The sequence below is a fragment of the Capra hircus genome, chromosome 8 (assembly GCF_001704415.2).
Source record: "Capra hircus breed San Clemente chromosome 8, ASM170441v1, whole genome shotgun sequence".
NCBI lineage: Eukaryota > Metazoa > Chordata > Mammalia > Artiodactyla > Bovidae > Capra > Capra hircus.
The window spans coordinates 99,181,212-99,193,702 of NC_030815.1; the positions used below are offsets into that span (position 1 = coordinate 99,181,212).

General features: G+C 42.2%; 1 protein-coding gene across 4 annotated transcripts in view; it reads left to right on the forward strand.

Annotated features, from left to right (window-relative positions):
* AKAP2 (A-kinase anchoring protein 2) overlaps positions 1-12,491 on the forward strand; it is a 370,807-nt gene that overhangs the window by 74,121 nt on the left and 284,195 nt on the right. For all 4 annotated transcript variants that reach the window (XM_018052575.1, XM_018052579.1, XM_018052577.1 and 1 more), the window contains exon 2: positions 10,218-10,298. In XM_018052575.1, coding sequence (XP_017908064.1) covers positions 10,218-10,298 — 81 coding nt within the window. The remainder of the gene's footprint in view (positions 1-10,217; positions 10,299-12,491) is intronic.

Genomic DNA, 12,491 nt, shown 5'->3' on the forward strand with positions numbered 1-12,491 from the left:
TAATAATTTTTTTTAAGTCATGAAATTTGAATTAATCAATGTCTTCTCCTATTTAAAATTCTTTCTTTCTATTGACTTTATAATATCTGTTAAAAACAATACTAAACAAGCACTTCCCTTTCTTACCAGTAGATGGTAAGCTCAAGGCCAAGTAATCAGGTGAATAAAGAAGTTATGTAAGTGGAAATGCTAATCAAAACTAAGCAATGAGGAATGAGTAGAGCTGTATTCACTACTCCATATGGTGATGTTGAAGGCTGGATGAGTGCATGACGAAGCAGGACAGTGTATTACAGGAAATCAGAATTACTTGGCCTTTTGACCAAGTCTTTTAAACTGACTCTAGATTCTGTTACTTAGTTTTCTGATCTTACATACCATGTTAGTTTTCAGTATACTCAACTATGAACCCAAGTGCCAGTTTATTTACTTTATAGTGGATGGACATTACAGGGAGCTTAACAGGTGTTATCTCTCCATGTAGGTAACTACTTTCAAAGCCTGAATGTAATCAAAATCCTAATGGGTGACCTTAAAGTCAGAGCCAGGAGAGAGGGTCTTAATATCTATTGGCATTGAGATCAGATTACTGATTTCTAGTGGAGATGTGTCTTGCTGAGCGAATTCATCATTTAAGTTAGCTGGATAGGCAGCTGTACTAGGCTGAGTGGGTACCTCTTTGTTTTATACCTCAGGTTCTCAGTTTTCAGACTAACCACCTTCCTTTCTTCCTGAGACATATGTTATGCAGTAGAATGGTTATGCAGTAGAATGATTCTGCAGCAGAATTAAACAAGGAATTATAACCCATCCATGAGTGAGATGACATTCTGTAGCTTAATTCTCAGAATGTCACCTTATACTCTTTTTTATAGCATAGTAATAGTCTAATATATATTTTATATATGTGTGCATATATACGTATCAGCCATAAAGAATAATGAAATGATGAATAATGTCATTTGCAGCAACACGGATTGACCTAGAGATTATCATACTAAGCGAAATAAGCCACAGAGAGAAAGACAAATATCATATAATACCACCTATATGGTGGTTCAGATGGTAAAGAATCTGCCTGCAATGTGGGAGACTCGGGTTTGATCCCTGGTTTGGGAAGATCCCCTGGAGAAGGGAATGGCTACCCACTCCAGCATCCTTGGTTGGAGAATCTCATGGACAGAGGAGCTTGGCAGGCTCCTCTACATCACTGTCCATGGGGTCTCAAAGAGTTGAACACAACTGAGCAACTAACATATACACCCACACACATGTGGAATCTAAAAAAAAGAAAGGATACAAATGAGTTTATTTGTAAAATAGAAGTACACTAACAGAAAACAAACTTATGATTACCAAAGGAGAAAGGGGATAAATAGGAGTTTGAGATGAACATAAATGCGTTCCTATATATAAAATAGATAACCAACAAGGACCTACTATATAGCACAACATTTTATAATAACGTATAAAAGAAAAAAATCTGAAAATGAATATTTTATATATATGGGGCTTCCCTGGTAGCTCAGATGGTAAAGTGTCTGTCTGCAATGCAGGAGACCTGGGTTCTATCCCTGGGTCAGGAAGATCCCCTGGAGAAGGAAATGGCAACCCACTCCAGTACTCTTGCCTGGAATATCCCATGGATGGAGGAGCGTGGTAGGCTACAGTCCTTGGGGTCACAAAGAGTCGGACACGACTGAGTGACTTCACTGTCTCTCATGTATTATCTAACTGAATCAGTGTGCTGTATACTTTGAAAATATTATAGCATGACTTTTTTAATCACCTGTACTTCAATTTTTTAAAAATGTCACCTTGTTTCTTAGCATAACCTGTGTAAAGCCTGACACTCTGGTAATTTAGTTTCAGCATGGAGCATGTTCAAAAAAACACAGTCTAGTAGACAAAAGTCCTGTATCCTTACGGGCATCTTTTGGAGAATGTTAAAGGTGATTCATTTCGTAAGCCACAACAATATATCTGAAGATTCTCTCTCCCTGGTGTTTTGGCCTTAATATCTCAGCTTCCTTATTTTTAACTTCTTGAATTTTAAAACTGTCCCCACTCCTTTCGGTTCTTTTTCTGTCATCCCTTCTCTCCTTTTTTCCGTCTTCAATTCCCCCCACTGTATCTAGTATATTCCCTCTTCCCTATTCAAGTGCAAACTACTTCATACAGTCTGGCTCGTGCATTTTTTTGGCACTCTACTTTCTCCTTGGATGTTGCATCACCAAAGCCTAGGAACCAGCTACCCCACAGTCACTTACAGGCCTGTGTGATGGAGGGGGGAACATAGTTGCCTTAAGCTCACAGTGGGAGGGGTCAACACAAAATTTGCTTTCTCTAGCAGTATAAGGAGAAGAGGTTGCAACATTTCAATTTTAACTTATTTTCTTTTTAAAAATTTTATTGAAGTACAGTTGGTTTACAATGTTAATTTCTGCTGTACAGCAAAGTGACTCAGTAATACATATATATTTTTTCATATTCTTTTCCATTACGGTGTATTAGAATACTGAATATAGTTCCCTGTGCAGTACAGTAGGACTGGTCATTTATCCATTCCATATATTCTAGTTTGCCTCTGCCAACCCCAAGTTCCCAATCTATCCCTTCCTCATTCCTCTTCCCGCCTGGCAACCACAGGTCTGTTCCCTCTGTCCCTGATTCTGTTCCTGTTTCATAAATAAGTTCATTTTGTCACATTTTAGATTCCACATATCCGTGATATCATATGGTATTTGTCTTTCTCTTTCTGACTTACTTCGCTTTAGTGTGATAAATTCTCAGTCCATCCATAACGTATTTTCTGTTTTCCCTCTCTTCAAAGTTCTGGGATATCTTAGTGGCAATAGTACCTTGAGAAGGACTTCCGGTTCCTGCCCCCTGCTCTGCCCTGGGGCCTGAGGTATCAGCCCAAGCCAGAATGGCCCCCAGCAGAGGAAAGGAAGCGCTATCTCCCTTCCTGCTCAGCTTCTTCCCTCCCTCAGTTTCTCAGAGACTCAGTAGGGACCCCTCCCCCAGCTACCCTCTTGCATTCCTCAAAGCCTGGGTTGCAGCGCAAGCAGTAGGCGAGAAAAGGGAGTCTTCCTGAAGCTGCACCAGGGTGGACACAGGCTTTCTAACTCCTTGTAATGCTGGTCTTGCCTTCATACCTATTAACCACCTTTCAACACACTGTCCTGTGTTCTCTGCGGGGGTGCCTACTACACCAAGAGTTTGTGGTTTCATCATATTGCAATACTTCCAGAAAACACTTGGCAGGAAAATACATAATTTACAGAAAGATGATGAAAGTGGTTTGCTAGGCCTCCCAGATCGTGGAAAGATCTGGAAATCCTCCTAACGGATTGAGATCACTTCATTCCAAAAGTCTCTTGAGGCACATTCCCCCTGAATAGTTCGCTACTGTCAGCTCATTATGCTTCCCCTGGAATTTCTATTTCCCTCAGCCTTTCTCCCCAGAATGAGCTTTCCATCATTTTTTCTCAGAATGAGCTTTTTAAAACTTTTCTTCTATGCAGAGCAATAAGGATCTATTCCATGTGGGCTAACAGAAAGACACTTCCGGTTTTATGGACTTCTGGCTCATGTGTTTTCAGTGCTTCAGTTTTACTGTTATTGAAATCATGAGTGCAGGTGTATGATGTTTTTGACTAAGGGCTCTGGACAAAGAGAAACATGATGGGAGAACAGTGTCTCATTCACAGATCCTTACTGAGTGTCTGTTATATGTCTCACTCTAAACTTTGGAGATGCGTGGGCCAAGATCCTTGTCCTCTAGGAGACTAGTCTGGTAGGAAGAGATGTATAAACCGTTAAGTACAGAAAGTCCTAAAATGCTCAGGGTACTAAAGTAGAAAGATCTATAACCCATGAAAGGAAGAAAAAAGGAAGAGGTGATGAATTCTTTTTGGATGAAGCAGAAGAGGCTTCTGTACTTTTCAGAACTTACTGAGTCGCAAGTGACAGAAACACCACTCAAACTAGCGTAATCAGAAGGGAGATTTATGAGTGTATGTAATTTAGGAAGCCCACGGATGGTTCCGGCTTCATGTGCAACTAGACCTGGGATTCAGTCTCACTCGGATCCACCTTTCTCTGTCTTCTAGCTCTGCCCCTCTCTCTACAGATTAATCCTTCTCCAGAGTGGATATATTTCTTGGGATGGATGTGGCTTAGGAAAACTGCCGCTCAGACATCATCCTGGCTTGACCTTAGTGTAAAGGGAAATTCATGTGTCTATCCCTAGAAATGTCTCTTCTAGGTTCTGCTTCAGTCATTTAGCTTCTCCTTGGACCAGTCCCTACTGGAGCAGGATAAGGTAGTTCGATTGTCCTAACCTGTGTCACACACAAGTCCTCGTGGCAGGGATGAGTCAGGCTTTATGTGCCTGACCGTGTCTGGCGTTTCCATCAATGCCATTTACAGTGAGGGTAGGTGGGTTCTCCAAATAAAGGAAGACTGGTCAGCTGGTCACTCTAGCTTCATGGATATCTAACCTGGTTGTCATGGAGAAAAGGTTTTTGTCAGATGAAGGAGTGAGTGAAATCCATTATTGTTAGAGGAAGCAGTAAGAGCAAAATCAGGAAGGTTTGAACCCACCTGGCAAATCAGGAAACTTAAGATCATGTGTTGAGGTTGGAGCATATGATTGGGTTGGGGGCAGGCATGGTTTGTGATGAAACTGAGATGAGGAGGGGCCTCTTGGCCACGGGAAGCAATTTAACTATTTGCACTGTAGGCAGTGGGAGACATCCCGGGATTTTCTGCCAGGGATGGAAGCAGTCAGATTTCCATTTTAAAATATTACCGAGCAGCAAAGCAAAGGGTGCCTTGCTCAGAGCCAAGACTCAGGGACAAGAAGACAAGTGAGGAAATCACTGCGGTAATCCAGATTGCCAGAGGGTATAAACAATTCAGCACTGTAGAGTGCTGAAGATATTGACATTAGAGTAGTCTGCGTGTGGGGGTTGGGAAGTAAACAAGGAAGGATTAAGATTGTAATAAATGTTATAGTGGGGAAGTAGAAGGCGTGGAAAATGATAAGCAGAAGCATCAGGGCTTGGTGAGTGTCTAGAAAAAATCAGATTTCCAATTGGGATGATGTCACTTTCTGAGATGAAGAATACAGAAGGAACAGATGTGAGAGCAGGGGAGGAGGGATGGCCAACAGGATGACTCAGGGGTTTGGTTTGAGGGGCTGGATATGAACAGTTGGCAGTTGGATATGGAAACTTGGAGCTCAGAGGAGAAATCTAGGCTGAAAATATAGATCTGACAGTTATCTATACTGATATTATATAGGTTGTGTAGCTGTTGAGAGTGAAGGAAATCATGTAGACCAAATGTCTACATTTAGACATTTGAGAAGAAGTGAGAAGAGGGCCCAAGAGCTAGTGGTTTTGTCTTGATTAAGGGAAGGAGAAGTCTGGGAAGCAGTGGGCTAGCCAGGTGCAGTATATGGCCTGGCCCAAGCAAACGTGCAATAGGAAGTCAGCAGTGACCCCCTTGAGCTTGCTCTGCTGTGACTCATATCTGATTGTGTACACATCTTACCTCTTGTACAGTTGGGAGTGACTTCAAGACCTAACTCCATCACTCTGGGAAGGGGTCATCAAAGACTCCCCACAATAGTCATGGTTGCAAAAGTGTTCTTGTGATGGGACTAAGCCCAGAGTCTTCATCAGACAGAACACAGAGGAGAAGAGGCTGATGCCCAGTTTAGATGTTAACAACTCTTTGGTTTCTAGCTTCAGCCCAGTATGGAATTTCCAAAGGGAAGATATGAATATGGAATAAATGGGAAAGAACACTTTCCCTCTGTTACCCGTTCCTACTTCAAAACTGTCTGTGTGGCTCAAAGCCAAGACACCACATTGCCTCACCCTCGAGATCCTATTAGTCCTGAGCCTCAGCAATTCTCTGTGTTGGTCCTTTACTTTTCAACCTGATTTAAACAGCTCTGAGCTAGGATGGGCTTGTTGGTTTATCCATCTTCACTGTACCCCAGGGTGAATGTAGCATCCTCCTAAAATGTTTTCTAATTGCATTTTTTAGCTGAAATATAGTTTATTTTCAATGTTGTATTAATTTCTTGTGTATAGAAAAATTATTTGGTTATATATATACTTTTTAATCTTCTTGTCTATATGATTTATCTCAGGATGTTGAATATAGTTCCCTGTGCTAAACAGTAGAACCTTGTTTATCCATTCTATATGTAATAGCCTGCATCTGCTAATCCCAATCTCCCCTACCTTGGCAATCCATCCCTTCCCCTCCCCACTCCCCTAGGCGACCACAAGTCTGTTTTCAATGTCTGGACTCTGTTTTCTGTTTTGTGAATGAATTCATTTGTCATATTTAACATCTCACATATAAGTGACATCATATGGTAGTTTTCTTTCTCTTTCTGACTTATTTCGCTTAGTATGATAATCTCTAGGCTCACCCATGTTTTATTCCTTTTTCTGGCTGAGTAGTATTCCATTGTGGGGCTTCCCAGGTAGCTCAGTGGTAAAGAATCCACCTGCCAGCAGAAGACGCAGGTTCAGTCCTTGGGTTGGGAAGATTCCCTGGAGAAGGGAAATCTCATGGACAGAGGAGCCTGGTGGGCTACAGTCCATGGGTTGCAAAGAGTTGGACACAATTTAGCAACTAAATAAGTATTCCGTTGTATATGTGTGTGTGTGTGTATATATATATGTATATATATGCTGCTGCTGCTAAGTCACATCAGTCATACACACACACACACACACCCCACATCTTCTTTATCCATTCATCTGTCAGTAGACATTTAGATTGTTTCCATACCTGAACTATTGTAAACAGTGCTGCTATGAACACTGGCATGCATGTATCTTTTTAAATTATAGTTTTTTCTGGATATATGCCCAGGGGTGGGATTACTGGGTCATTAGGTAACTATTTTTAGTTTTTTGAGGAACTTCCAGAGTCTTTTCCATAGTGGCTGCACCAGTGTACATTCCCACTAACAATGTAAGATATCTTCCTAAGACATTTAATGATCTTCTCATCCAGAGGTCAGGAAACTGCGACCATGGGCTAAGTCTGGTCCACCATCTGTGTTTGTCAATGAAGGCTCATTAGAACAGACACGTGCATTTATTTATAGGTTGTCTACAGCTATTTTTTGCACTGCAGTGGCTGTATTGAGTAGCTACAACAGAGACTGTATATTCCGCAAAATCTAAAATGTTTACTATGTGGCCATTTACAGGAAATGTGTTCTAACCCCTATTAATCCATCCTTGGCACTAGTGCAACATGGTGTTCCTAAAATGCCAATTCACCGTGTTACTCTCTGGATTAGAACCCACAACGATGTCACATTGTTCATATAATAAAATCCAAACGTCTTGGCCTGGCGTCCAAGGTCTCAGAGGTCTCTACTAAAGGCAAGCCCTGTATCTCAGTTTTATTTCCCTTCTATTTCCGTAGTCCCTGGAATATGCACTGCTTCACCCCTCTCACACATTCCCTGGCGTGTACTGCTGATTCACTGCACCTACCTAATTCCTACCTTGGTTTATTCATTAAAGAACTAACTTAAAGGCATACATCTTTCATGATCATATCTGTTCACAGTGACCACTAGTGAGTCTACTTATATTAAGGTTCACTGCCTGTACCATCTGGTGATATTTCTTCTGTTCAAAACATAGTTCATCAATATGATGGATGGCAACTTGCAGTGAGAACTTTACATGAACAAAGACTCAGAGGGGGAAAAGCCTCGGGAAGATTTGCAAATGACCAGGTCTGTAATTAGAACACCACAGGCTCCTCTGTCCATGGAATTCTCCAGGCAAGAATACTGGAGTGGGTAACCATTCCCTGCTCCAGGGGCTCTTTCCAACCCCGGGATTGGGTCTTCTGCATTGCAGGCAGATTCTTTACCATCTAAGCCACCAGGGAAGGCCTTTGTCCATTCAGTTTCCTCTAATGAAATAGCATAGAATGGGTGGCTTATAAACAACAGAATTTTTTTACTCACAGCCCTAAGAAGTCTTAGAAGTCTAAGATCAAGGCATCCACTGGTTTGGTCTCTAGTAGGGGTCTGCTCCCTGATTCACAGGAAGCCATCTTCTCGGTGTATCCTTGCATAGTGGAAGGAATGAAAGAGCTCTCTGGGTTCTTTTTATAAGAGCACTGAGCCCAATCACAAGCTCTACCTTTATGACCTAATCACCTACTAAAGGTCCCACCTCCTAATACCATCATCACCTTGGGGGTTAAGTTTCAACATATGAATTTTGGGGGTGAATGCAGACATTCAGTCTGTAGCATACACAGCACTCAGTGAGCATGTGTGGGATTATTGATGCTTTGTTATTATTGTTATATTTGTGGACGTGCTGGGTCTTCATTGCTGCACAGGCTTCTCTGCAGTTACAGCCATGGGGGCTACTCTCTAGTTGTGGTGTGTGGGCTTCTCATTGCAGTGGCTTCTCTTGTTGTGGAGCATGGGCTCTAGGACTCATGATCGTGGGCTCACTGATTGCAACTTCTGATGGCAGCGCACTCCAAGAGTCTTCCCATGATAATCCCATGGACAGAGGAGCCTGGCGGGCTACAGTCCATGGGGTTGCCAAGAGTTGGCCACAACTGAGTGACTGAGCGTGCATGTATGCAAGTATACCTTGATAGCCCATGGGAATGAAAGATAAAGTCCAGTAAACTTAGTCTTGAGAAATCCTAGAATATAGAGATAGTGGTTCTAGAGGTCTTTGCTTGATCGTGTAGTACCTTTGAGATGCTGGACAGGTGGTTTGTTACCCCTGGTCCTTTCTTTTCCCGTCTACCTCCATGGATTGTGTATTCTTGGACGTCCTCTGGGATTAAGCAGCATCGATGATGCACCATGGATTGGAGTTCTTTGGTAAACAATACATTCCTAGAATGTTCTCGGGTCTCATAGGAGATTATGTCCATGACTTGAAACATAGCAATTGCATGAAATAAAAGCTTCCCTTCACACAGAGCAGGACAACCAGGCTTTTACATTATTGTCGTCTCCAGGATTTTGGCTGTTGTGTAAAACACCATGATATCTTGTCTAACAAGTTTCCCCCTGCTTATGTGAATACAAGGAAATTATCTAGTGCAGGAAATATGTCAGTACATCACACCCTGATGCACTTCGGAAACAAAACCTTGACCATGTAAGCCATCATAAGAGCAGGCCTTTCTATAAGAATAGAAATTAATCACCTTTATGTGATGTTTATTATCTCACAAAGTGTCCACTCCAGTGAAACAGTTATGCTCGGAATACAAGGGAAATACTTGCTTTTAAAAGCCATCTCTAGGCATTGTCTAGAAGTAAATATGTGACAGTAAATGTAATGGCAAAGAATATTTATTGAGCATTTACTATGCCCGGCCATCGTTCTGTGTCCTTCACGTGTATCATCTCATTATCAGTGCCCCAGCTATATGGTTTAGGTACAGTTCTTATCTTCTCTTTATTCCAGAGAAGACTTAGACCCAGGGAGGTAGAAGAACTTGTCCAAGGTCACATGGGTAACAAATAGAAAAGCTGGGAATTGGACCCAGGTAGCCCAAGTCCAGACTTCACATTGACCAAAACCTGAGTGAGCCTTTGCCCCCATGAAATGCTCCCTCCAAGAGGAGCTTAAACAAAAACCACCCATCTAATTTGCATTGTTTGGTCGGTCCAGCTGGGTGATTTGTCCTACAAAATTTGAAATTGCATGGTATTATTCATATGTAGGGTTTCAATAACAGGAATCTAAGCCCAGAATTTCCCAGTTTTATTCTATCATCTTTGCAGTTGAGAACAACCTCTGTCTTCACAGTTGAGACATTTTTATTCTTTGTCTGTAAATTAACACAGCACAGAACATGACTCGTGTGTGTGTGTGTGTGTGTGTGTGTGTGTGTGTGTGTGTGTGTGTAGAAGCTGCTTTCTTCTGGATTAAATTGTTGCAGCTTGGCTGAGTGAGGAGAATTCTCCCACTCACCGAGCCCACAGCAGACATGTTAGGAGAAGGCTGCTGCTTACAACACACCCAGACCCGGAGGGGCAGGTGACAACAGTGTGTGCCCAGCATCTCTGGAAGGGTCTCTGCAGATGTGTACGGCCGCTGCTGCTTCCTGCCGTCAGATTCCCGGAGCCAACACCCACCCACTCTTACAGCCTCTCTCTCTCTTTTATTTTCAAGGAAAAAAGAAAGAGGCAGACGGAGATAGAAGGCAAGCGCCAAGAGCTGGACGAGCAGATACTTCTGCTGCAGCATTCCAAGGTAAGCAGCTGATCCCTCGAACCTGTCCATTATTAGACATGCAGATCACACGCCAGGGAGCCGGGCAGAGCCTGCCCTGGGTGAAGGCGCTGCGAGGGCTGCACCAGCCCTTTTTCATTCAGTCAGGAAACCATCCCTGGGCTTTTCTTGTGAATTTCTCAAATTCAGGGCATTGTTATACAGCGTTCCAGTTTCTGCAAGCCTGATGAGATGATAGGGTGCCTGTGGATGGGTTTAGGGGGTGGGGTGTGCCTCTGAACTGTGGTAGTTATATATAGAAATTGGAGGAGAATTTCCACATGGTGGGTGAGGCAGAGTTCCGGGGCTATATCTGTAATCCATAGGTGCTGTGTGTGTGTGTGCATGCATGCAGAGGTTCTCAAAGATACATTTAACATAGCGCTCTTTATTAGATTCAAAATATCAATCTTTTCTTTCTTGATATGGAGGAGAGGGAGATCAGAGCAGTGTGGTCTGATAAAAGAGCAATTCTCTGCGTGCCAGATTATGTGTGTGTTTTATTTCTACTTTAATAGTTTTCAAAGTGTCCTGTTAGAGCACTGTCAAAAGATAGTATTGAAATGGTTTGACTTGGTTGGTTTTCATTGCACCATGGGGAAGAGAGAGATACTTATTTATATGTGTTCTTCTTTAAAACATAATGCACTTAAGCATTATAATTGATGGTAGCCCAAGAGAAAGCTCTATCACCGTCACAGGGACCCCACCAGCTGCAGAATGTTGCTTTCTTGCAGGCTCAGAGAATAGTGTGACCAGTGGCCAGCGGGGCGGTGCTGCTGGCTTTTCACTGCCCCTAGCTTTTTGAGAAAAGGCTTCTCCTGCTTACCCCAAGTTTCCGTAACATTGCATGTAGAGAAATTGGATCACTCAGAGGGCTAGTTGGAAAGGTGGGGCTGACTCTCAGGGTGATGCTAGATGTGGATTATTTGGATTTTTTTTTTTTTTTTAGCAAAAGGAACCTTTTCAGTTGCATTTCCCATTCTTTTCTAGATGACAAGTTTGTGCTAAATGAATCCTCAGAATGAAATCATCAGCAACATGATTTTAAATAGCAACATGACCTAAATCTGCTTCCCATATTTATCAGTTCATCGTTAACTTGAACTAGAGAAAAGTGTTTAAAAGGAAAGAAAGCAACACGATAGTGAAAATTGCCTTTTTCTCTCTTACTGCTTATCATGTAAATCCATTTATGGACCTTTCCTTGTAGGAAGCTTTGCATCTGTGCTGTATGCCACTGTTCTTTCCTGACCACGTTCCTCAGGGAGGAGTGGGGGCCGAAGTTAGCATCTTCTTTTTACAGAGAGGTGTGGCTTAAGCTTACTTCACAGAACCAAGTGAATTGTTCAAGGTCAATCTGGACAGAGCTGGGTCTCTGGCTCAAAGTACAGTCAACTCACTCCTGATAAGAGACCGAAATGTACTAAACCTCAGTGAATTCTTGCTTAAAAGGTGAACTTTTGAATAAGAATCCTGAAAGAATGAGAGGATGTTTTTGACTAGACAGACTCTCTCCTCTTTCAGCTCAGTGAGGTTCTTTGCATCTGCATTCATTGAATCAAAAGTCAGGCGATAAACATATGTCAGAAGATCAAGTTTCTTTTGTCTCACTTCTCATCTTTCTGGGTGTCAAATAAGATACCAAGGATTCATTCATTGCTGATCCAGTCCAGTGTTACAGAGTTTATTTCATATTTCATCTGTCTGTTATCCAACCCCCCCATTCATCCAATCAATAAAATTAACAGTACAAAATTAGTATTGCATAGGAAAGCAGTGAGATTCCTTCAAAGACTTGGAGATGGGGAATAAGATAGTTCTCTATGGTTATTATGGTAAAATTCTCACACACAGTTGATGAGATTGACTATTTGAGGAAACCCATGGCACTTTCACCAAGGTTACCGTCCCATATCTGGGGGAGAAGGATTCGAAATGATGGAAATTTAATAAATGGAGACCAATGCACTATAATTTTCTCTTACTAGGAAAGGCTTACTAGTGAGCCTTGAACAACCAAAAAGAAAACTCAGAGATCTCCAGTGTGGTTTATCAGGTGTTACACTGGAGAGAGATGCCAGCTCTGGGAGGTCCTGAGTTTCTCTGCCCTGGTGAGATTGGGTGAGGACAGTCACTAGCCTCGCTGCAACAAAGGTGGAGCCTCCTTCATGA